This window comes from Terrapene carolina, unplaced genomic scaffold (assembly GCF_002925995.2).
Source record: "Terrapene carolina triunguis isolate 2854851 unplaced genomic scaffold, T_m_triunguis-2.0 Scaffold35098, whole genome shotgun sequence".
NCBI lineage: Eukaryota > Metazoa > Chordata > Testudines > Emydidae > Terrapene > Terrapene triunguis.
The window spans coordinates 13,970,760-13,996,553 of record NW_020699449.1 but is presented as its reverse complement, the minus strand read 5'-3'; the positions used below and the strand labels follow the sequence as shown (position 1 = coordinate 13,996,553).

The window sequence follows — 25,794 nt, the reverse complement described above, 5'->3', positions numbered from 1 at the left end:
ATTAAGGAAAACAAGCTAAGAGATTTAACTATAGCAAAACATTACAGAAAGGTGACAACATTTTTCTAGTCAATCATTATATGGTGAAAGGAAAGTGTTTTTCTTCTTTGTGGCTAAACTAAGCTAGTATGCAGGAGAACAGCTCCATTACCTAATTGTTGTAGAGGAAAGTTACAGCAATAGGAGGATGTCAGGAAGTCCAGCTCCTTCATGGCAAGGAAAGATCGTACCAGCAGGAAATGTGTGGGCATCGTTTGGCGTAACAATTCCCTCAGCCCTAGCGAGACATCTTGCAGATAGTCCACCCTAAGTCACACTGAAAGACCAGCATGTGCTACTGTGAAACCCAACCAGAAAGACTGGAAATCAGTGGCACTGGATCATCAGAAGCAGAGGTTTGCATGGAAGGCTGAAAACAGAATGCACAGAGCCTGACTTGTAGTGTCAGAACACATACAGTGCTGGACTGAGTACTCATTTCATTGCTATGTTCACAGACCATAGTAATTATGATCTTGTCCACATGTACAAGATTTTTTTTTTTTTTTTAAAAGAACACACTTCAACCAAACTGAAGTAATTATAAAAACAAACATCTGTGAAGTTCCTGTTGATGCAAGATGTGCCTAGAACTTTGGCTGATATAAAGAAACACGTCCACTAAGGCACCCTGAGGCAATCTGACAGTGTGTTGGAGAAAACTTGGTCGTCAGTACCACATCGTTGTGTGAATACAGAGAGCGGATTTCCTGCAAGGGACCGGCTTCTTTGGGCAAACAGTCGACAAGTTCACTGCACTGCGTGTCAAATCCCAACAAGCGGATCCCGTAGCCATGCGGGGAGGAAATCATTCGACCATCAGGGCTGAAACAAAGTTCTTTGATGTAACCCCGGCCTACATTGGCTTCTTCAATGCAGTGAGTCAATCGGAGAGAACAACGAGGTGAGACAGGGCGCACTGGGGCTCCTTCTTGAAATTCGTACACACAGGTCCACTAGATGGGGGAGAGAGGAAAGTTATATTTATCCACATACACGAGGAACAACCCAGTTATTCATTCACCCCCCACGTAGGTGAAGTGAGTTAGACATCGGCACTAAAGCCAACACTTTACTTCTCTCTCCTTTGATACCACTTACTGCTCTGAGCTATTTAAAACAGAACAGCCCTTAGGCCATTTCCCCCCTTTAAACTGAATAGGTAAAATTGACACAGGATTTCTCTCAGTGCAGAAGCAGATATGTCGTTGCTAAAATAAATCATTCAAAATACAAGATCTGATTTAACTGGAGGAAGTAAAATGCAGGGCTGCTGTATAGAAGAGAAGATGCGCCTACTGCAGCATAGGAAACGCTCAAGGAAATAGAGGCTCAACTGGAACTGTGATACAGTGACTCATGATTAGACACTGGAATTTCTGCACTGTTTGAACCGCAACACAAATTGGAAAAACACTTAGAAGAAAAGAGAGAAAGCTTTTGTAGGAAGATCACTGCCAGTATGTCGATATGTACATTAGTCCCAGCCAACACTAATCCAAATGGTGGCAATCTAGAACTGTATCCTAGGAAAAGGCATTCATTCATACTGAGTGCTTCTCAAACTACTGCTGAACAAGAGAGAAAACCACTCTGGCACTTTGCGGTTAAAGTTAGGGAGAGGACAAGGTCGTACTTTTTGTATTTGTTGGGCTACTAAACAGGTCACTGCAATTCACATTTAAGGTACTGATTCTGAAAAGACATGTGACTTTACTCACATGAGCAATCTCACTGAACTCAAACGGCACTACTTGTGGTTAAAGTGAAGCATGTACTTACATTTTTGCAGGATTGGGGTTTAAATTGTGGATATAAATCAGATATTAATGCAAAACACTGAAAATTTTACCAGTGCTTTGAAATCACCTCTACTCAAATGCAATTTTGTAGCACACAACATAAAAGTCTTTAAATTTAGAATGTGAATTTCACTTTTTGCAACAATTCATTGAAGTGCTGTAAGACAGGAAAACACAATGCAAGGTGCTAGCTTTAGAGATGCCAATATTTGTAAAAAAAACAACTATATAGCACCTTATTATATCTTAATCTGGCAAAGTTTTGTATCCTACTCATGAAACTGTGAGGAAAAGGTTATGCTTTAACAGAAGGTCAGAGCTCGGTATCCCTCTGAAAACGACGAGAAGGATACTCCATTCATTATCCTCAAGACTAATCTACTGAAGCACCCACAAGACCATTCACAAAGGAAGCTGGTTGTACCCTTGCAGAGGATGTAGAAGCTGCCTTTAGTTATTCAGCAAACAGGTAAGAGGAACAATTCACTATACTGAACTGACCCGAGTCATGAATCTGTCCATGCAGTCTCATATGGGTTGTATCATTACCAACTTCTTTTGTAACTAAGCTACCTGCTGCATCATCAAACCCTTTTGGAAAAGCCTTTCCATCCTTTATGCTTATCCAATAAACATCCATTTATTTTGGATGTTTCTTTGCCCCTATATAGATAGGGGAAGGCAATCCTGTATCTAGGCACCTCTGACTGCATTGTAAGGGAGCTCACTCTTGAAGTACTAATGCTTGTCCATTATGGGCAGCTCTGTATTCTGCTTGTCCTGACTAGCCAGCAATAGAGAATTTTAATTTGCAGCATAAGCACCTAAGGGTAGTGAGGTTTTTTTTTTTTTTTTTTTTTTAAGCTTATGACAAGTTGGAGTTTACACCACTGTGACTTAAGCTTGGACGAATGTTCATGATTTCCAACTGCCATGTAATGAGATGTGTGGAGCGAAGCTGGGAAAGCAACCTGTAACAATTTTTCGATGAAAGTCATAATGTATGGATCCGAGTCCAATTCTTTATGTAAATGTCCACAGGAAAGAATGAGGCAGCCACGGGTCCTAGTTAGAAACTTGTTTCTTGCAAAAGTTACAATAAGGCCACTCACATTGAATAAGCCAAGGAAACTCCGTTATCTGCATTTTCAGAAGTACTTTTTAGTGTGAAGTAACACAATGTATCTTACAATGGTTTGATTGTCAATTCATAGACTAGTCTTTATCCATCTCAGTGTAAGTCTGCCAAGCTTCCAGTAATTACTTTGCAAGACGCTTGCAGAACGTGAACGTTGCTTTGGTATGGAACAAAGCCATTCCAATGCAAAACGTGTCAGATGGAGCTAAACAATGCTGGTTTATCACTGGCAAGTGTTATTAAAAATAAGCCTTTTTGTTCTTAGAAAGTGACCTGAATATATGCCGTCGGTCTCCTAGCACACTACTCAGGCAAGCTCCAGCCCAACCCTGCAATAGCAAGGAGATTTCAGGGACAATTTTATTTTCACCATTTCAAAGATGGAGAAGGTTGCTAGAGGATGGAATCCGTGGCTCACAAATGATAGCTCATGTTCTGCACTGGATGCATTTCTGGAAGATCTGCTTTAGCTAAACACAAGTTATCAGGCTCAACAGAGGGGTAACTGGATACAAGTTTAATGGCCTGTGATATACTGGAGATCAGACAAGATTATCTAATGCTCCCCTTCTGGCCCTAAACTCTATGATGGTGTTTTTACACCAAGATGCTAATTTCTACCACCAAAGTCTGTCCAGAAGGGTATTCATTGATCCACAGATATTCTGCTAAGGAGCCAGCAGTGTAACATCAGATTTCTTAGAGCAGCGCACACAAGCCTCTCTCTTATAAGCAGATAATTAAGATCTCTTGATAACCTCCAACAGGCATATACTCTGATATTTAGGAACTGCTGTTGTCGAGCACTTAGGACATCCAACAAATTTTCTACTGGTAAGGAATCACATTTGCTACAGACTGTTGGCTTAGCCAAGTATTGTGAATACAAAGCTGTATCACGTATATAAACACCCCACACTATTATGAACACTCCTTAAGGTTTTAATGTCCGCACAATTATTCAGATCAATGGTGCAATCTGAAGCCTCTCAGGATCTTTAGACAAGCTTCTGGATTTGCAGGAGTGGTTTCTCCACCAAAAGCCTGAAGGCAAAACCTGCATTTAAAAACAAATCTTGGTCATCCTGGTCTGTGGTGTTGAGTTCCTGGTGTCCTGCATGAAGCACACATGTAATGTCTGTCAGTGATTCAACTTGCTAGCACATGCTTCTTCCCTGCAAAATATCCGGAATGACAAGAAGAGGTGGTAGGCTATGATCTGACTTAAGAACACTTGGTAATTCTGGATATGCACCATTGCGCTGTTTGCTATCTCACCCAAGGGCAGCACATTTTTCCCTGGCTCCAAGTGTTTTCACAGTTCACCTTTGCCTCTCTTTAAGTAGCTCAGTTGAAGCCCTTTGGGGCGCTCAGGTGCAGCTTTTGTTTACCTACTGCACATCGTGGCAGGCTACTCATACTGATGATAGCACAGCCTGAAGTCCCTGTTACCCTGAGAAACTGGACACTTTCTTCCAGATTGTCAGAGTGAGAAATTCTCAGCTCAAACTCCTCTTTCTTGATTGTGACCTTACTGGTCACATTCAGACTGAAGTGCAGGCTGCCTACCCAATCACTGCGCTCACCTGCATGCCAGGCGACAAATGGAATGGGACAAACATTCAAACTGCAAATCTCCTGGAAACAGGCATGCTATGGTGGTCAGGAAAAGCAAGTGATTCATAGAATCATAGAATATCAGGGTTGGAAGGGACCTCAAGAGGTCATCTAGTCCAACCCCCTGCTCAAAGCAGGACCAATTCCCAACTAAATCATCCCAGCCAGGGCTTTGTCAAGCCGGGCCTTAAAAACCTCCAAGGAAGGAGACTCCACCACCTCCCTAGGTAACGCATTCCAGTGCTTCACCACCCTCCTAGTGAAATAGTGTTTCCTAATATCCAACCTGGACCTCCCCCACTGCAACTTGAGACCATTGCTCCTTGTTCTGTCATCTGCCACCACTGAGAACAGCCGAGCTCCATCCTCTTTGGAACCCCCCTTCAGGTAGTTGAAGGCTGCTATCAAATCCCCCCTCATTCTTCTCTTCTGGAGACTAAAGAATCCCAGTTCCCTCAGCCTCTCCTCATAAGTCATGTGCTCCAGACCCCTAATCATTTTTGTTACCCTCCGCTGGACTCTTTCCAATTTTTCCACATCCAGAATCATAGAATCATATTCCCCATATTACTATTAGCTTCCTATCATTCCTAAAGATACCAATGCAAAGGTTAGGAAAATGGCATAAATTGAATACCAACTAGTCACCCTATTTCTAATTCAATCCAAAACAGTGTATTGCAACCAAAAAAAAGTCAATCCACTGTCAATCATGGAGATGCAAAATCCACGTTCACCTGCAATTAAGGAATTTGATATGCAGTTCTAGGATTTGACACTTCTTATTCTAAGTGCCAAGTTTTTAAGTACATGCCATGGTTTTTGTTTGTTTGTTTTACCTCCTGGTCATCTGTATTACTTGAGCACCGAAGAAGAGTAGCCCATCCTTTGGGATGGAGCTGCAGCGATGTAATGCAATTACCACGGTCCCTTTCTCCAGGAACTTCTGGTGTTAAAACCTCAAGACTATTTCGTGGAGATCCACCTAGGAGAGAGATACCAACCACAAGTCACACAGTATCACTACATAACAGTTCCCATCTCTTTTCACTATTGACCAACTCTACATAGCAAAACACAATCAAATGAAAAATACATTTTTGAAACTTACATCACACTGTAAGAGATTAAGTGCTTTAACACAAAATTTAACCACCCTAAGTAGTATTTATACCAGTTCCACAGATACATAATTTCTGCCTCAGTTTACTTAACTTGCTGAAGGGTACAATTAGTCAGTGGCAGAGCAGCAAGAGAACACCAGTCCTGATTCTGCTCTGACAACGTATCTTTTAAGAAGTCTGTGTGAACCCAGCTCAGATGACATTAATATGCAAAGATAGAGGATATCACACATACGTTCAGCTTTTCATTGTCATTGCAAGATATTTTTAAAGAGCACAGTTCCACAGTAACCACTAAAATGGGCATTGGAAGGAGTGACTTCCTGTATCAACCTTGCTGAGTTCACAAGTAAACAATGTTTATATTATTGCGAGCCGTGCAAACTCACCCTGGGATCTGAATCTCAAGCTGGGTTCTTTCCTTTTTGTTGCTCACCACTAAAAGGTTCTGCAGGCAGATTCTGCCCTCACATTTAGGTACTCATATAACCAACCCTCACATCACCGTAACATCTGAGCACTGCACAGTCATTAGTGACTTTATCCTCAACACTATCCCTATTTTACAGGTGAACTGATATATGGAAAGGACAATGGAACAAATTATTAAACAATCCATTCGTAAACACCTAGAGGAATAACAGGGTAATAAGTAACAGCTAATATGGATTTGTCAAAAACAAATCATGCCAAACCAACCTAATTTCCTTTCACAATAGGGTAACTGGCCTACTAGATAGGGATAAGCAGCAAACATGGTAGATCTTGATTTCAGCAAGGCTTTTGATACTGTCCCACATGACATTTTAATAAGCAAACTAGGGAAATGTGGTCTAGATGAATTTATTATAAGGTGCATGCATAACTGTTTGAAAGACTATACTCAACGCAAGCCATTGATAACTGCTCTGTCAAGTTGGGGGGTAACTCTAATGGGATTCCAGAGAGGTCAGTCCTAGGCCTGGTACCATTCAACATTTTCATTAATTACTTGAATAATGGAGTGGAGAGTATGCTTATAAAATTTGCAGATAACACTGAGCTGGAAGGGGTTGTAAGCACTTTGGAGGACAGGATTAGAATTCAAAATGACCGTGACAAATTCGAGAATTGGTCTGAAAGCAACAAGATGAAATTCAGTGAATTTAAAAAATCCTACATTTAGGGGGAGGGAAATCAAATGCGTGAATACAAAATGTGGACTAACTGGCTAGATGGCATTACCGCTGAAAGGGATCAGGGGTTACAGTGAATCACAAAGTGAACATGAGTAAACAATTGATACAGTTGTGAAAAAGGTGACTATCATTCTGGGGTGCAACAACAGGAGTTTTGTAAGACACAGGAGAGGATTGTCCCACTCTACTTGGCACTGGGAAGGCCTCACTGCGTCCAATTCTAGTCCCCACCCGTTAGGAAACATATGGACAAAGTGGAGATAGTTCATAGGAGAGCAACAAAAATGATCAAAGGCTTAGAAAACCTGAGGAAAGGGTAAAAAACAGGGCATGTTTAGTCATGAGTCAAGGAGACTGAAGGGTGACCTGATAACACTCTTCAAACATGTTAAGGGCTGTTATAGAGAAGACGTTCTCCATGTCCACTGAAAGTAGGTCAAGAAGTACTGGGCTTAACCTGCAGCAAAGATGATTTAGGTTAGATACAGTATTAGGAGAAACTTTCTAATTAAAGATAGTTAAGCACTGGCATAGGGTACCAAGGGAAGCTGTGGAATCCCCATCACGGGAGCTTTTAAGAGCAGGTTGGACAAACATCTGCCAGGGATCCTGGTTCTGCCTCAGTGTGGGATGGGAGTGGGGAAAGGAGGCTGGACCAGATGACCTCTCAAGGCCCCTCCAGCCTTACACACAAAGATTTAGTGACTTGCCCAAGGTCACACACTGTCTCTGGCAGAGCAGTGATTCTCCTGAGTCCCAGTCCAGTGTGCGAAGCATGAAGCCACCCTACGTCTCTCCCACTTTAATAGGTTTGTAATTTCAAGTCTACAGCTTGCCCTGTAACTGGAATTTCATGGCCAATTCTGTTGATGCCCAAGGACAAATAGAATCTGTCTCACTCCACCGGGTTAGCTCAGCATAGTTAAGAGAAGCAGTAAATGGGGTTTTTTTCTGTCACTAAAGCAAACAGAAGAAACTGAACATACAAGCAGCGGGGAGTAGTTCTACTGAGTAAGGTGTTATTTTTACACAATCACTTTTCCAAGCATAAATTCTTTCAAAACTGCTTCCATTTACTAAAAGAAGCTGTATTTCTTCCTCTAGCAATCATGGCATAAATGCCCCAACTACTCAAATGAATAAGCAGCACTGAGAAATACTGCACAATCAAAAAATAATTGTGATTTCATCATATGCATAAGGGTGCTTATGTCATAGAATCATAGAAATGTAGGACTGGAAGGGACCTCGATAGGTCATCTAGTCCAGTCCCCTGCACTGAGGCAGATCATCTCTGACAGGTTTTTGCTAACTTGTTCTTAAAAATCCCCAAGAACTGGAATTCAATAACCTCCCTTGGTTCCATGCTTACATATCCTTAGAGTTAGGAAGTTTTTCCTAATGTCTAACCTAAATCTTACTTGCTGCAGATTAAGTCAATTACTTCTTGTCTTTCCTTCAGTGGAGAACAACTGATCTTTATAACAACCTTTTACATACTTGAAGACTTATGTTCTCCCTCAGCCTTTTCTTCTCTAGGCTAAACATGCCAATTCTTTCAACCCTAACCTTTCCTCATACGTCATGTTTTCTAAACCTCTTTTTTTTGTTTCTCCCCCCTGGACTCTCATCCATTTGTCCGCATATTATGCATTAATGTAAAATGTAAAACAAGTGTCTTGTTTCTCTTTTGAAATCTGAAAGCAACAAAATTAGAACTCCGGACATCACCATTCTATATACTGTGATGATGTACAGTACTGAATTTGTGGAAAACCTAGTGAGATTTTTAAAATAGCCTAAGCAATAAGAGGTAGGAAAATATATAAAACTTAAAAAAGTACACACTATTTATTCACTTTTACATTTTGGCTACACACTGGACCCACTTACACATAAGAACCTATGCGTTTTATTCTAGTCTTAACATACCTTCTCGTTGGGAGGGTCGGGACATGTGTTTCTCGGACAATGGACCGGAATCATTCTGGTGACATGGTGAACCCACAGTTCTAGGACCAGATGAACTGGTAGCTGTCGTGTCTGAAACCAGAGTAGCAGCCATGTAGATCTGACAGATGGGAGAAGCGCTTTTGCTTTGTATGTATCTCATTTTAACCTCCTCTGAATGTAAACCAGCACAGCCCTGATCAAATAGGTCTCTCTAATGAAGACAGTGCTTTCCCAAGAAATGCCTTAAACCACAAACAATTGAGCACCAAACCACTAATTCTAACCCAAAATGAGCTAGTGTTCAGTGCACTCTTTTCAATTTGAAGTGTGGCTCTGCTCTGAAAAACAACCCTAGAAGTACCATTATGGGTCCATGTTTGCGTCTGATACAAGTAAACTAACTGCCAGCACGACAAACTCAACCTGGGCTCTAAGAGTCAGGCGCTGGGTTCTCTCCTGCTCATGCTTCTGCAGTAATGGATGCTGAAAGGTAAAACAGTCCCTCATTCACACCTGTGCAACTCCATTTAGACTGAGGCTGCACAGGTGTAACTCGGGTCAGGGCCTGACCTGCAGCATCTTTGCCACTGGGGCTGATGAGTCAAACAACAAAATTCAACTTGGATTCAGGGTCTGTATGAATGGCAGATCGCAATTAGAAAAAATCTGCTCCATTCACTAGTAACTACAGCAAATTTGCTAGGAAATAACATGAAGCCCCATTATGCCATTTATAAAGTCCCTTTTCAGAGCAGCACTGCATGTTTAGTAGGTTACCTTGTCTTGATCACTGGGCAGCCTATAGTAGCTCTGCTAAGACAAAAATGACTGACACCAAACAGGAAGGGAGGTGCAGAGTACATTTTTAATTTTGGGGACTATTTTGTTAAGTTATTGCAATGTGGCAAAATGAACCACAGAATTTCCTGTTGCTGAGTTCTCTGAATCCTGCTACTAAGTATTCCACAGCACCCATGTTACAGACCAATAGGAAATAGTCTCCCACATTAGTTATTTCACATTTGAGCACTCTGGTGTATCCTATTAAGGCTTATCTACACTTAAAATGCTAGCAACGCTTCAGCGCAGACATTACCTACACCAATGGGAGGGATTCCCCCATCAGCACTGGCAAGCCTCCTCTGCAAGAGGCAAGCTTGGTCAGTGGAAAAATTTTGTTGTTTGACTCATCTGGTGCTGTCTATATGGGGACTTTGGTCAGCTTAACTACAGGCCAGAGTCACTCCTGAACAAGGTAAAATAGCTATCATAGTGCCACTTTCCTGCTATAATCTTCTTAGCCACGCCTCTAAGGGCACGTCTACGCTACCCGCCGGATCGGCGGGTAGTGATCGATCTATCACGTCTAGTGATCCCCGATCGCTCTGTCGTCGACTCCTGTGCTCCACCACAGCGAGAGGTGGAAGCGGAGTCGACGGGGGAGCGGCGGCAGTTGACTCCACGCCATGAGGACGCGAGGTAAGTCAACCTAAGATATGTCAACTTCAGCTACGCTATTCTCATAGCTGAAGTTGCGTATCTTAGGTCGATCCCCCCTGCAGTGTAGACCAGGCCTAAGGGAACAGTATACAAATACCTCTATCAATGGATCACAGAGTACAGATTTTTACTAACAAGAATTCACCTGAACTTGATGTAGTTCTTCTGGCTCTTAATATTGGATAGCTGCCAACCTCTAAGGACTTGGTCAAATCAAGGTCATGCAAAATCAGAAGATACCCAGAGGAAGTGGAGATCAACATTTTTGAACAGTCTGGTGTCAGTCTCATCCGCATGAGAAAACGGGTGTGAAAAAACTTCTTGTGAGGACATCCTTCTTCGGTGCACCTGGACAGTGCGAAATGAGAGAGATGATTAGGGTCAAGATTGGCAAAAACAGGAGCCTAAAGTTAGATTCTGAAATCCACAGGTCAATTCATAAACACATGAGCTGATTTTCAAAGTGCTGAGCACTCTGTGTGTCCCCCACTGACTCATTCACCATTTGTACACTCTCTTTTGGATCTCATTTAAACTGGACTTTATATGGAGGGTGGGAATCCGCGACGTGCACACTTGAATTTCTAGACTGATATAGCACATTGTTTCAATCTGACCTACACAGCCTCCTTTGAGTTTTTAGATCTTCATCCCAATAAGGCAGTCCTAATTCTTGATTGTCACCATTGGCTGATGAGCAATCAGTGACAGAATTTAAGAATGTATTAAGTTTCCATTCAGAGCAAAAGAGTTTCATCCAAGATGAATGTATCTATTTTAAAAGAGCCCTACCACAGTTCATATATTTAATGACCATACATAACCCATATTCACATACCTGTTGGTGTCCCAAATGATCACATTGCCATCAAACCCTGATGTTACTAGTAGTCTGGTATTGGTGTCATATTCAATGTTCTTCACCCAGCTCGTGTGACCATGTAAAGTGCACACTTTTGTGTTTAGCTTTCTCAGATCCCAAAGTGCTATCGTAGTGTCATCAGAGCAAGTTGCAAACAGTCGATTATCCAGAAACCTGTGAAGTTGACAGTTAAATATTGTAAAGCAAGTACAGTCTTGTCTGCCTTGTGTGTCTAAGGCGTTTCAGACTTAGTTATTCCTGAACTGGGAATTATGATTTATAAAAATAAAGCTACACACAAAGGACTGATAGTTTGCAGTAGCAGACAGTTTAGTGATGTGACTCTTACCACTCTTTTTGTGGCAAAAACGTAAGTATCAGTTTCATATTCCATCGCCAGGGACAAACTAAAGAGAGCAGCTAACAAGATCTATGGAAATAGAGCAGGGGAGGGCAATATTTTTTCATAGCATGGACCACATCTTAAAGACTGTCTCAGGGATGTCCCATTGGTGGTTTTCATAGATTATCAGGCCAGAAGGGACCATTGTGATCACCTAGTCTGAACATGCCACAGGCCTTTCCTGAATTAATTCCTGTTTGAACCAGCCATATATTTTAGAAAAGCATCCAGACTTGATTTGAGAGATTTCCAGTGATGGAGAATCCACCACAATGCTTGATAAGTTGTCCCAATGTTTAATTACCCTCATTGTTAAAACGTACGCCTTATATCCCATCTGAAGTTCTTTAGCTTCAACTACCAGCCATTGGATCTTGTTATACCTTTGTGTGCTAGCCTGAAGAGTCCATTATCAAATTTCTGTTACCCACGTAGGTACTTACACACTAATCAAGTCACCCCTTAACCTACTCTTTATTAAGCAGAATAGATTGAGCTTTTTAGTCTCTCACTACAAGATGTTTTCCATTCTGTAAATCATTCTTGGGGCTCTTCTCTGCACCTTCTCCAATTTATCAACAGCCTTCTTGAATTGTGGACACCAGAGCGGGATACAGCATTCCAGTAATGGTCACGCCAATGCCAAACACAGATGCATTGCCACCCCCTGCTCCCATTTGAGATGGGTCTGTTTATACATCCATTAGCACTTGTGGCCATAGCGCTGTACATGTGTTTTGAATGCAATGACCACCCCCCCCCAGTCCCTCCATGTCCCACTACTTGCTACCACATCTTTAGCAGATTGCAGCATAATGGCTGGCCTTTTAATAGACATATGGAATGAAGCCACTGCAAGCCAAACTGCCATGGAAGATGTGCGGTAAGCGTTTATTGGATTTATAAGGCTTGCCACTAAAACAGGAAAGGGGCCCAAAATGTGTCTCAGGTAGCACTGGTGACACTGATCTCCCCTCGCCCCCAAATACTTTTTGGGCAGGGGAATAAAATAAATGTCTTAACTAATGGTGAAAAATACTATTAAAATAGTCATTTATTTCTTTACAGATATATATATATATATATATATATAAATAAAAGCACCCAACACTGTACTATATAGCCTGTCATCCCTGGGGCAACTAAAGCAATTGCTCGTGTGGAAGATGCTAGGAAAGGATTGACTGTATTTTTAACTGCGTTTTAGTACAGTTTAGCAGGTGGAAGCTAGAAATTAGCATTACGTGACCAGCCAGCTTTCAGACCACCGTTAGTAAGAGACTCCCATCGGGGAGCCTCTTTATTAGAGGAATATTCTCAAGGCTGTCAGATTTCATTTAGACCTCCAGCCTTCACTTTGGTTTCAGAACAGCTCCACTTTTGTCAGCAGGCAGAGTGCTGAAAGATACAGGAATCCTCATCTTCACACTTGAGATTCTAGTAGGTTTCACTGAATTGAGATGACATGGTACTGTTCTTTACTCTTTTTGCCCCTCCCTCCTTACCACTTCCTTTGACTCTTCCTCCCATGCTGTCCCTTCCATCCCTGCTGGACAAAATCACTAGCTTCTCTCCATTCAAATCCCTCCTTTAAAAAAAACACACAGAACACATTTTCTGTGAAGCCTACCAATATTAGCCCATTATTAAACCCTGTCCCACTGTAAAAGGGACTCACCTAGCTGAGCTAGCCAGTGCATTTTATGCCTGAAATATTTTCTGGCTAAGTCACAAACTCCTTGGGGTTTTATACAGCACACCACTGCCACTTAAATAGCCAAGTAAATTAGTAAGGGATTTTGACCCAAGCACAAAGAGACCTCACCTCATCGTGACCTATTAATATTACTGACAAAGCAGAGTGTTTCAAAGTTTTGGTGACTGAAGAAAGTTAACAGTAGTCAAATTTTCAGAAGTGCTGCCACACAACTAACTAAATCTGGGCTGGGCCATGGTTGTACTCTGACACCCAGGGTAATTGCATTACTACCTTGATTACAAGAATTTCTGAAAATCTGGCCCAAAATTGGCAGAGAAGCTTATAAAGATGCCTTTCAACAATACCGGCGAGTTAGTCCAGCGAAGAGCTGATCGTGATATAGTGAAATATCACTTTTATCCTCCTAGCTTAGTATTTCCTTTTTACTGTGACTCATGAAAATGTTTAAAGACACTACAGAGGTTTTGGCTTTGTTTCTTTTTATTTATCCAGAGTGTTCGTAATATCCCCAGAATCTTGAATGCGAACACTTCAGTCCCTACTGGTTTTGTCTGTAGTTTCCTTCACTGCCTATTGCAGGGACCAGCATGAAGACAGTAAAACTCTGGGAATATTGCTCACCGTGGCTACAAGAGCCAGCAGAGGGAGCTCTGTACAGGATTGAACACAGATTTAAAAAAAAAAACAGTAACAGGAGTGAGACAGACCTGTGCAATTTGCTCCTAGGCTTTGCCATCATAGGAGGTCAGGTCTAACTTCCTCCCACCTTTCTCCAATCACTAACTTCTGCTAACCTCATTCTTCTAGTTTCTTGGCCTTTCTCCCCATCTTCCTCCAACCTCTCCCTACTTGGTCCTACAATTTCATCCCCTCCTTATCACTTCCCTCCACAAAAAGAAATTTAAAATCTTAAATAATTCCATACCAAAACGTCTGCACTAAAAGATCGAGTTGTGTAGTGAAGCACCCAAGAGCCATGGAATGCCTGCACAGCTGGAACTTCACCCCTTTGTTCATCTGAATTATGATACGGTCTTTAATGACATCCACACACTTTTCCTGCGCAGGACCCCTGCCTCACTCAGTGCACAGGTTGGACTGAACAGTGAACATGGCAATTCAATATTTAGTTATTCTCAGGGTGGAATAATATAAAAGTCAAAGTGATTTAAGCCACTGCATTTTTTCTAAAAAGTCATCGATTTAAATCAGGTTTGAGGCTTTGTAAAATAATTTAAAAATTTGTGCTACTGCAACTTTAGATTAAAATGTAAAGTGAACTAATTTATAAGTGCTGTTTTTCTAAATGCCACTATTGGTACAGTATCACTGCAATGTCACAAAACTGCTGGAGGCAAAAAACACAGAATATTGAAAGTGAAGGTCAGCATTTGCAGGATCCAGAAGATAACAACTTTACCCACATGACTTGTCCCAACGGCTTCAGTGGGACTATCAATGTACTTAAAGCTACGCATGTGCGCAAATGCCCACAGCATCAGGGATATCATTATTGAAAGCATTAGTGTCAAAATCTGTCACTTGAAAACAAAATTGCTCCACGTTAACAGTGAAAAAGTTATTTAGACTTCCGACCCATTTAACAGTTATTAATACACTGGCCAGTTTCCAAAAGCAGGGCCTAGGCTCCTAAACCTATATTTAGGCACGTAAAAGTGGGATTTTTCCAAAAATCCTAAATCCCATTGACTTCAGGTTGCAAACTCTGATGAAGTAGCATAACCTGGTCAAAGCATTTCAGCTTTCTCGGCTTATGGAAGTTCAATATATAGGAAGGTGGTGTTAACCTGTGCTATATTTACAGGCATTTGCATATCAGTTTTATGTCTGATTTTGGGTTGGTCACAGAGTAAATATGCCAGTGAGGCCCCGGATTTTTCTTTTTCAGCACGGACAAAGATTAAGTGCAAAAGTTCTTAGAAGAAAAAAAGGTCTGTGAAGTCTGAAAGGATGCTAACTAAAATGAGTATACCAGCTTTAGTAATTTAAGACTACAAAACAGGAAGTAAAGAACTAACATGTAAATAAAAAAAATTGAACGTAAAAATATATTTTAAAAAGAAATGATTAAAAAAATCTTTAAGAAAACCATGATCTTTACCCACCCTGAGTATCCTGACCATTCAATATGCTGTCCCCGTACTTCATTCTCTGCACACCGACTAACCTATGCATGAAACGAGGCATATGTACTACACACTTGCATCAGTCTATACACACCACCCAATGTCTGCTGCAAATGAGTATGATGGCTCTCCATTATTTAGTGAGGAGACACATTGGAAAAAAAAAGAGTCAGGCACTTTACCTTCTGTCAAGTAAGACGACTTTGAAACGGGAACAGTGCAAGACTATGGATGGTCTAGTCAGATTATTACAGTCATCAAATTAAGAACGTAATGCTATCAGGTGATACTTCTTTATCCTGATAATCTCTGGTCTTCAGACAAAACTCCTGGATCAGACCCATGACTTGACTAAATCACAGTCTACAAGTATACACAGGGGGGAGACAGCCAATACCAGAAGGTTCTTTAATCTAGCAGAACAAGAGCCCGGGGTTGGAAGCTGAAGCTAGAAAAATTCAAACTGGAAATAAGGTGTGATTGTTTTTTTAAACAGTAAGAGTAATTAATCAATGGGACAGCTTAAAAAGGGAAGTGGCAGATTCTCCATCACTGGAAGTCTTTAAATCAAGATTCTTCCTAAAAATATGCACTCTGCTTCAACCACAAGTTTGTTGGGCTCACTGGGTGACGTTCTATGACCTACACAATGCAAGTCCACCTAGATGATCACAGTGATCTCTTCTGGCATTAAAATCTATGGGCTTGCTTTGCTTCAGCACAGAGGAAAATGACCAGACTGTTTGTGCTGTTGTAAGGGAGGTGCTTGAAATGATTAAACAGATCCAGAGTAAATAAAGACAGGGCAGCAGGGATTGGCTTTAAGGGGAGAGAAAGTTCCTGAGGTTGCAGCAAGGCAAGAACCCCAAGCCACTGAAAACGAATGGTGATAAAACACCGGCAACATGTTGTATTTTTCAAAATAGAAACCAGTTCTACATTGCTCAGTAACTATGTAAAAATGGCACCTTTTCACTCAAGGAGGACATGACTAAATACACTGGAAAGAACCCTGGTTAGCTCTATCCGGCCAACAAAGCTATGGGCGAGGGAGCTTAATGCTAACCTTCCTTGCAGATCAACTCGGTTCCAGTCAGTTATCTTTACACATTAAAAAAATTACTTCTGTCGCATCATCATCCATAGATCTCTTAGGTAACTGGGTTGTATACTGAGGGCGTACTTGGTCTGGTTTATTGCTGTGTGAAGAGGAAAGAATTCAGCTCGACTCTAGCTCATGTTGCATTTGTAGGGCTGGCAGGTTAAATCACCCCAGGTTTAGTTGTAAACTGAGCACATCTGATAAGAAAATCATTGTGATACAGAACCCACAACCTCATTAGCCATCTTTACTCAGTCACTTTTCAGGAATAGAATATTTTAGGAATCCCAGGTTTGGAAATTTACAATATAAAGGAGGGCAGGGTATCAGAATGAGCATTTACAGCGGGTGGGATCTCAAAGCAAAAGCGGAGTTGACGATACACCAAATACCTATAAACTAGAGGCAAATAAAAGACAAGAGTGAAGGGCTCTGGCAGGAAGGTCAATGCCATGCTGAGAAGCTCAATCCTTGCCCTTTTCCCACCATGTGTCATGCTGGCCCATCTTTCAAAGCCACCTCAGGGTGGGAGTTGTCCGATCCCCACCTCTAGGAAGGATGGAAGAAGGTGCTTACTCACAGTAAAAACAGACGAAGTGTTGAAGGGGAAATAGGTACAAAGAGATGAAGTGACTTGCTCAAGATCACACAGTAAAGCAGTGGCAGAGCTGGGACTAGAACCCAGGTCTCCTGATGCACAGTGCAGGCCCTCATCCACTATACTACATTGCCTCCAGTAACTTTTCTCCTTCTAGCTAAATCTCAGGTTGAAGCAAGTATAAAAGGACAAAGGTGCATTGTATGTACATGTTCAGTATTGCGTTGCGTGGCGTGCTTACTTAATTGTAACCTTGTCCATCAACTTTCTCCCCACTCACAAACTGCAGTATGGTAACTGGTACAGTTATACTACATTGTCTGTTGACAAGACAAAAAGCACAGAATAGCAGAGGACTGATCTGTATATCACTACAGCATCATGAACACATTAACACGTACAGTTAGGAAAAATGTTAGAGTTCTATTTACTCAAAGTTTGGTTTTGTTTCCCATGATACTAACCTGATATTATTCACACAGTCCTCATGAGCTTCAGAGAGAGTTTTGATGTGCTTTGAAGATATGGGGTCAAAAAGCAGGACCTCAGTCTGTTCACAAGCAACAGTTAGCACTGACCTGAAAAGCAAAAGAGGTATCTTGCAGTTAGTAAAGAGAAATGAAGGCTGCAAAGTAACCATTACAGCTGTTGTCACTGATTCATCTCTGTTCTATTGCTAAATGTGCACATTCCACAGATGGCTACTGTTCCGATTGGCTTTGTACAGTTACCTTTTCTCAAACCCTTCCTACTTCATGATTGTAGAGTGGAAATTGGTCTACTGCAGGGGTAGGCAACCTATGGCACGCGTGCCAAAGGCGGCACGCGAGCTGATTTTCAGTGGCACTCTCACTGCCCGGGTCCTGGCCACCGGTCCGGGGGGCTCTGCATTTTAATTTAATTTTAAATGAAGCTTCTTAAACCTTATTTACTTTACATACAACAATAGTTTAGTTATATATTATAGACTTCTAGAAAGAGACCTTCTAAAAACATTCAAATGTATGACCGGCATGCAAAACCTTAAATCAGAGTGAATAAATGAAGACTCGGCACACCACTTCTGAAAGGTTGCCGACCCCTTACTCACTTACCAAATCAATTCCTCGACTACCTATTCAGAAAGATTCCATCTCCTCTACAGCCTGGCTGTTGGCATACATTGATGCACAGCTGGTGTATTCACTGGACAGATCACATGATCTTTTTAATTCAGCGTGTTTTATATGCAGTGTGGTTCTTTTATAGCTATTGAACTGATATGTTACCTCATAACATTTGATGACAATTAGGTATATTTTAGTACAGTTTTACAGTGTTCTTTAAGGGTACTTTGCCCCATCAGTACAGTACTTTATATTCTAACCTAGGAGTTCCTAGGTGGGAAAGTGTGCACGGATTGGTTAAGGATTATTGTCTGTAATAAGGACAGGAAAAGAAGGATGAAGAGTAGTAGTGAAGATATGGGTTATATTCCTCACCTCTATCACAGATTTCCTGTGTGACCATGGGCATTTAACAATCTTCCTCTAGCTATACAATGGGAATACATGCCTCTCGGAAGGGTACTGGGAAGCTTTATTAATTCATGTGTTGGGATCCTCAGACAGAAACCTCTAATACACATGCAATGGACAGTAGTAGTACTTAATAAGTACATTTGGAACACAGGTGAGAACTCTAGAATCTGGGTCATGTGTCACCACCCTGCCAGTTGTAATGTATGTGTTTGGATCATTTCAAACTAATACACATGAAGGTGTTCTGTAATCAGCAATCAACCAGTAAATATTTGACATTTACCAATACTAACCAAACCAGATAATTACTTCATTTCAGGCAGCTGTTTCTGAAAGTCAAATTAATTTGCTCTCAGTCATAACAGCTCATCCCTTTCTCTATAATAATTTTGAGTTGGGTAGCTGCTCACTTGGGGCCTGATCCAAAGCCTACTGAAGTCAGTGGAAAGAAAACATTCAGGATATACTATTTAAAGAGTGCTCTGTCTGAAAGCAGAATTCCTTTAACCTGACTAATTTTTAAATATTCAAGTAGAGTGCCATTTAAGGATAATCTGACCATTCCAGGAGCTCTGTTAAAACTTCTCAATTATTCTGCATAAGGAAAAAAAAAGCCCACACTTTTGGAGCAGAATTTGGCAATCATTAAGAACTTTAAACTACTTAGCTATTTTAGGACTCAACCATTCATTGCTAAAACTTTAGAAGAAAATAAAGCTGATGTGGGTTACTAAATCTTAAAGATTTAAAACACAGGTAGAAGTCAGAGGAACGATTATTTGCAAATGTGTCACTTGTCACTAGCTGTGGCTAAGGGTGTCTTCACAGCCAAAAGGTAGTTATTTACAGCAGGTTAAAACTAATGTGGGTTAGCTATCTCACGGTACAATCCTAGTGGAGGTACGGCGCAGGTAGCTTTTACTACAATGTACGTAGGCAAGATCAACATCCCGTTCACTTCATTGAGACCCACCTTGCGATAAAAACTACAAAGCCTTGTCTCCACTAGGGTTTTACAGAGAGAGAGCTAGCACATGTTAATTATCCTGCTGTAAATGCAGTGAAGACTGGCCTAGGTGTACCTGTTCGCTGACATTAACAATTGTCAAAAGTTGTTCTCAGAATCTGAGAATCTAAGACCCTTTTCAGGGCATGTTCACAGATACCACCAGGAGCAAATGGCAGCAAGACAATTTATAAAAATCCCAGAGAGGCACACAAGCATAAGACGGACATAATCTTTTGGGGAAGTCTGGTTCTGCATTAGTCAAGGGTATCCCATTTCTCTACCAAAAGACATTTATGGTTTTAAAATCAGTTGAGTGTCACTGAGCCAGATGATGAGCATTACTAAGCTTACTTTGCATCAAGAGAGCTACACAAACTGATGTTAGAGCTGCCCTAAATGGGAAGCTAAGGATTTCCCCAGCATAAGAGGATTCTTGATGCAATGGGGTATTTCAGCCAAGAAGAAAATGTGCTCCACCAAATCCTCAACCAGCAGGATGATCCCATGGGGAATGTTCTAGCTAGCCTAAGTCACAGTAGGCCTGTGCCTGCTGACTTGCGCCAAGTGTCAATTTGGTTCCAAAATCAGCCCAGGATCATCGGATGTGGAAAGGTAGCTTTGGCCTTGTCTACAATGGGTACTTTTGCACTGAGGTAGTTACACTGGCAAGTGACTTTTTACAGTCGTGTAGCACATCTACACTAGGGGTTTGCAGTGGTGTTTCACTGTAGCTATGCCAGTGCAGGAGTCCCAGTGTAAAAAAACTTATCTCATCACACAAAACAGCACTAGTTTAATCATCCATAAATGCTTCCTACTATTGTTACTGAGTGCTCGCTGTTGGTAATATCTCTTCTACTAGAGTCAATGGAAGTGGAAAAAGCAACAAGATAGTAATCAGATCATGACTGCGTAATCCACTGTCATAGGACTGCTGCAGTTCTAAGCAAATACTTTACATTGCTGGACAGTGGAGATCCACAGCTTTCCTGTGGCTCAAGTCATTTGTTTGTAGTCCTGGTGGGTCTCCCAAGGTAACACCTTAGAACTGACGCTGGTCTCCCCCAGCCTAGCACTCTCTTTTTGGCACAAAAGTGAACACAGCAAGTCACAGACCTTGAACTAGAACTTGTAACCCAGATGCCCATTGATTCAAACATGGCACAGGTTGTCATTAAAGCGATGGTTCAATCAAAGAGGTTCAAAGTTTTCTCCAGTAGCTTGTGACCAGCTGTTAGTTTTAGAATTCTGTTGTAACAGTTTAGATACCATGCCACTCCCTGGGCCAAATTATGCTCATCTTACTTATTCACAAGTTCCACTAAAGTCAGTGGTACTATTTGCATATGTCAGGCAAACAGGATTCAACCTTAACACAAAATCTTTGGCCCCAATACACGGTGTCATTGTATAGTTAGGCCTTGGCAGTGTAGCTTTTTTTAAAAATCAACTCTTGAAAGCATTACACAGATTTATTTCCTTACTGAATTTCCCAACCGGCAACATGAATACACCTCACTTTGTTAGCGTAGAAATCTTTTTAAAAGATCTGGTGAAATTACCACACTGAACAACAAGGACTTTGCAAGCAAGAAGTGGACAAAACTTTTTGGCCTCCAAATCTCGACAGCATCTCTAATGGCATCTGCTCAGTTCCTTATTCTCTCACACATCAATGAGCAGGAGACCTGTAGATTCATTCTCTCTTCAGCCAAACAACAAAGCATACACTATAATAATGCACTCACACACTGACATTGGATTTGTACTGGTTAAACTTTCAGAACAGCAAATGAAACTGGAACAGGTTTGTCAAATCAGGAAACAATACACGATTTAACTTTTAACACTCTGCCTAGGAGTAGGAATACAGCTATTGTCATTCAAAGACAGACCAAGAGTCAGTCTAGTCCCAGTATCTACTTTACTACACCACGGTAGATGAGGAAGACTTTTTTTCCTACCCCAAATCGTTAATAGATTATATATGCCCTGAAAGGATACTTTGTTGCTTTCTTTTAAAATAGCATATCCACGAATGCTATTGTTTATATACATGTCTAATCACTGTTTAATCTAATAACCTAACATAGCAAGTTACACAGAATTAGATATATTTTAAATATATTGGTTTCAGTAGTTGATTTCATAGTTTTAATGGGCACCTTCTTTGTTCCCTTATTATCCAATTGGCCTTTCCCATTCATTGCTTTCGAGAGGTTTAGGAGAGAGACTGAATGCACTATTCAAGGCGAGGACATACCATCAAGTTTACATAATGTTTTCCGTATTATTCTTTATTTCCTCCTAAATACAGTCGAACATCTAAGCCCACTGAATACTGAATTGTTTTCTATGACTTGCATCTGCCATCATACTGCCCAGTTACTCTGTGCAGCTACGTTGGGAGGAATTTTTCACAACCCCTTCCTAAATCTTGACTAACAAATCATTTGTCAGCAACTTTTGCCACCTCACCATCTATTCCTCTTTAAGGTCCAGTATTGACCACTGGTGCTAGTCCCTGAGGGACCCCATTACTAAACATTTTGTTTACAGAGAACTGGCTGTTTATTCCTACTTTTTGCAGCCTGTTACCCAGTTTAACCATTCACAGGATATCTCCTGTCATCTTGCAGTTGCCAATTTTAACAGCTTCTTGTTAGTGACTTTCCCCAAAGATCTTAAGTTGTATCTACCAGTACCTTTATCCTCTGCTATCGTGTAAGTCCAGCAGATGGGACAGAGGATTAGGAGGTGGAAAACTCAAGTTCTGTTCACAGCTTTATTATGTGACCTTGTGCAATTCACTCTCCTTCAATTTCCCCACTGGGGAAAAGGGCTAGTGATACTTACTGACCTCAATCAATTTCCTTGAGATCCTCAGACTATTAATTGTAATTGTATTAAGCCTCCAACTGGTTGGAGAGACAGTTCAGCCTCTGAAAAACATTCTACTCCTCTAAGTGCTGTTTGAGTGGATTTTGGCCCTCTATTTCTGCCCCCCCCCCCCCCCCCGAGGCAATTAATGTCCATCCTGTGATCATGATAGCTATTGTTGCAGCAGAGTACAATAGTGTTACCCACCCTTCAGTCCTCTGGCATATAGTGTGACTTAAGCATCATCCCAAACCCAAGCAGGCCCACATGGGGGTGCACAGACAGGCCCATCACCACCCGATTCCCCACATGGCAGACACCCTCCATCCCCATCAGAGCCAAGATCCCTCTGTCCCAGGAATAGGAGTGTCTCTGTGGGCTCCCCCAGGAAGCAGATCATCTCCACTGGTTGCCCACGGTGGGTAGAGAGCTCTGTTGTACCCCAAGGGATTTCAGGGGGTCCCTCCCCCAGCAAATGTCAGGGTGGGAGTATCTCAGGTGGGTCTCAGCAGTCTCCTACCTGTCCAGGTGAGGGGGTGGGAGATACCTGACTATGCCCCAGCAGGGTCCCCCGCCACAGTCCCCCACTTGAATGGGAAGGAGTCTTTCTGCAGAAGGGTGCGTATCCAGATGGGTCACAGTCTCTTACTGATCTGGGGGTGGGGGCTCCCTGGAGAGGGGAGGTGATGGGGTCCCTGTCGAGGTGGAAGGAGGGGGGCTGAGCATAGGGAGATGCAGGGAAGGATTGGGGCGTGGGGGGGGGGGGGTGGGCGGGGGGGGGGGGGGGGGGGGGGGGCTGGAGAGGTGTGTGTGTGTGTGTGTGTGTGTGTGTGTGTGTCGGACCAGGAGGACAGGTCTGGGGAGGGGGTATCTGGGGCCGGGGGTGAGGAGAAGGGGACGTGGTCGGGGGGGCCGGGAGGCTCGGGGCGGGCCAGGCGGCCGGGCCGGGCCTTACCCGTCCGGCGAGTACTCCAGGTTGAAGACGGCGCCGTGCGTGCGGGTGCTGAGGTACACGGAGTCGGCGGGCTGGATGGAGCTGTACAGCCCGGTCATGGCCCGGAAATTGTCGCGGGCCGGGTCCACGTAGAGCCCCCGGCCCAGGCAGCGGCCCCGCAGCCACCCGAACAGGCCCCCGCCCGCCGCCGCCCCCGGGGCCTGTGGGGAGGCGGGCGGCGGCGGCGGCTCCCCCGGCGGCTCCTTGGCGCTGGGCGGCTCCATGCCGGGGGACGGGCCCGAGGGGCCGGCCGCCTCCCCGCGCGCAGAGCTCATCCCGCGCCGCGCCCGGCCGCGCGCATCACAGCGCCCGGCCCCCGCGCGCCGCTTCCGGTGCTGCCCGACCCGCCGGCCGGAAACCGCCAGCGCGCGGCCAGGCTCCGCCCCCCACGAGGCGGGGCCGCCCACAAGCCCCGCCCCTTCCGGTCCCCCCCTCCGCCATCGCCCCGCCCCCAGGGCAGGCCCCAGCCCGCGCGCTGGCTCAGCCCCGCAGAGCTCGGGAGAGTCCCGTCTACACACAAACCGGAGTGAAGCTGGGGAAAGAGGGTGTGACTGGGGTGGGGCCAGGGATCGTGTAGGGTTACCGCCCCTTCTTCATCAACACCTGAGCAAGTCCTGCGGGAGGTGGGGGCGAGGAGGGGAGGCACGACTGGAAGTGCACACACGTGTGCACACTCCCTGCACGGCGGCGCCCAGCTCACTGGAAGCTCCCTGCAGGTTGTCACCCGGGGAAAGGGGGGTTGGGGGCAGGGTCGTGCCAGCTGGAAGATCGGCTGAGATCTTCTGCTCCTTTTCCCTAGCTGTAGGAGGGGGTGTGGAGAAGCTCTAGGGCTGCAGGTTAGCTTCAGCCCTCATCCACAGCTCAGGGGAAAGATTTCTCCCTCCTTCGCTATTTACAGAGTCCCTCACCTCAGTTACTTGGACTGGGTTCCTAGGCAACAACTTCACACGTCAAAGCCCACTGAAATCAGTTGAAAGGCACTCACTGACTTCCATGAATGTTGTCTCTAGCCTGCGGCTTCTCACTTACAAACCTTTTATCGCTAAAATGGGGGGCTTTTTCAGCTAGTCACCCACAAAGGAGAAAAGATCACATTTCACACAGTCCAACCATTTTCAAAAAAGGGTTATATTTTTTGACCTATGTGATTAAAAGTTGAGTCGAGAACCTTAAGGTTACATTTAGTTTAAAATACACACAAGGTAAGACAATTGCATTTCCCAGACATGGTTTTGTGTTGAAAACAACTCAAGCAAGAAAATCACGTTTCTTAACTACTGGAGAGTGGATGGAGTTTGTCCATGATCCGAATTAGAAAAGTTGTGAGAAATAGATCGGATAGAGGAAAGTTACTTGCAATGTTGCCAACCCAAAGTGTTCAAAAATCGTAGGTCAGGCCGTAAAACATTATGAGACTGGCATAGAAATCAAGAGATTTGACAAAGTAAACTGGGGGGTTCTTTGTCATGAGGTTTTTAAGCCTTTAGGGTGCACATGAGTCATGTTTTCAAGCTTTTCTCTGCAACAGTGAGGGCTAGAAACTTTCTTTTTTAAACAATGGAATCTGAGATTCTCACCCAAAATCACCTCACTCCAGCAGGTCGGGCTTTAAGAAAAACACCATATACAACATGACCTTTGATAAAATTGCAAGAGTTGGCAACACTGTTTCATACATACAAACACTTGATTCCTTCACCACTCAGCCCAACAGCATTCAGTCGAGAGAATTTCTTCATCTGAGCATTTGAAGAAGAAAAACAAAAATAATATTTCACTATCAGTGACTTTGTACAGGCCTGCTATTGCTGATATGGGACCTGTGATTGAGTAAAAACTTCCCACTGTCACACCTGCACTGCACAGCTCTGCTCAGTCTGGCACTAAGGGCCTGATCCAACTTCCAATGAAGCCTAGCAGAGACTTTCCACTGACATCAGTGGGATGTTTTGGAATGATTGTGCTATTACAGCAGCAGCATTATGCTTTCACTGCAGGATCACATAAGAGTAATTAATAGGGCTGAGAAGGACATTCCCTTCTCCCCAACCCTTATTTATACATTAACCTCTGATCGTTAGCAAAAGTGCCATGAGAAATTATTACAGCCCTTCACTGTCTGACAAGGGTACGATACTATATATACACACACACAAAAGCCCATCTGGTATTTACTCTAATATTACAGATGTGATGAAAAAGTTGCTA

At 43.0% G+C, this 25,794-nt stretch overlaps 1 protein-coding gene across 1 annotated transcript; it reads right to left on the bottom strand.

Annotated features, from left to right (window-relative positions):
- Positions 1–7: 7 nt before the first annotated feature.
- Positions 8–23,877, bottom strand: LOC113405357 (DDB1- and CUL4-associated factor 10). Its single transcript, XM_026646506.2, has 7 exons — positions 23,548–23,877; positions 17,648–17,761; positions 11,190–11,387; positions 10,497–10,699; positions 8,831–8,941; positions 5,436–5,581; positions 8–995 (listed from the first exon to the last, which is right to left on the bottom strand). The coding sequence occupies exons 1-7, from the start codon at positions 23,859–23,861 to the stop codon at positions 627–629; spliced, it is 1,455 nt and encodes a 484-aa protein (XP_026502291.1). The 5' UTR covers positions 23,862–23,877; the 3' UTR covers positions 8–626.
- Positions 23,878–25,794: the final 1,917 nt, after the last annotated feature.

Excerpts from the sequence above, each read along its gene's own strand:
- LOC113405357 (XM_026646506.2), bottom strand. The coding sequence starts at position 23,861 with ATGAGCTCTGCGCGCGGGGAGGCGGCCGGCCCCTCGGGCCCGTCCCCC. Across the intron at positions 17,762-23,547 it reads CTGGAGTACTCGCCGGACGG|GTCAGTGCTAACTGTTGCTT; the intron begins GTAAGGCCCGGC and ends TTTGCTTTTCAG. Across the intron at positions 8,942-10,496 it reads AAGAACTACATCAAGTTCAG|ACACGACAGCTACCAGTTCA; the intron begins GTGAATTCTTGT and ends CTCTGGTTTCAG.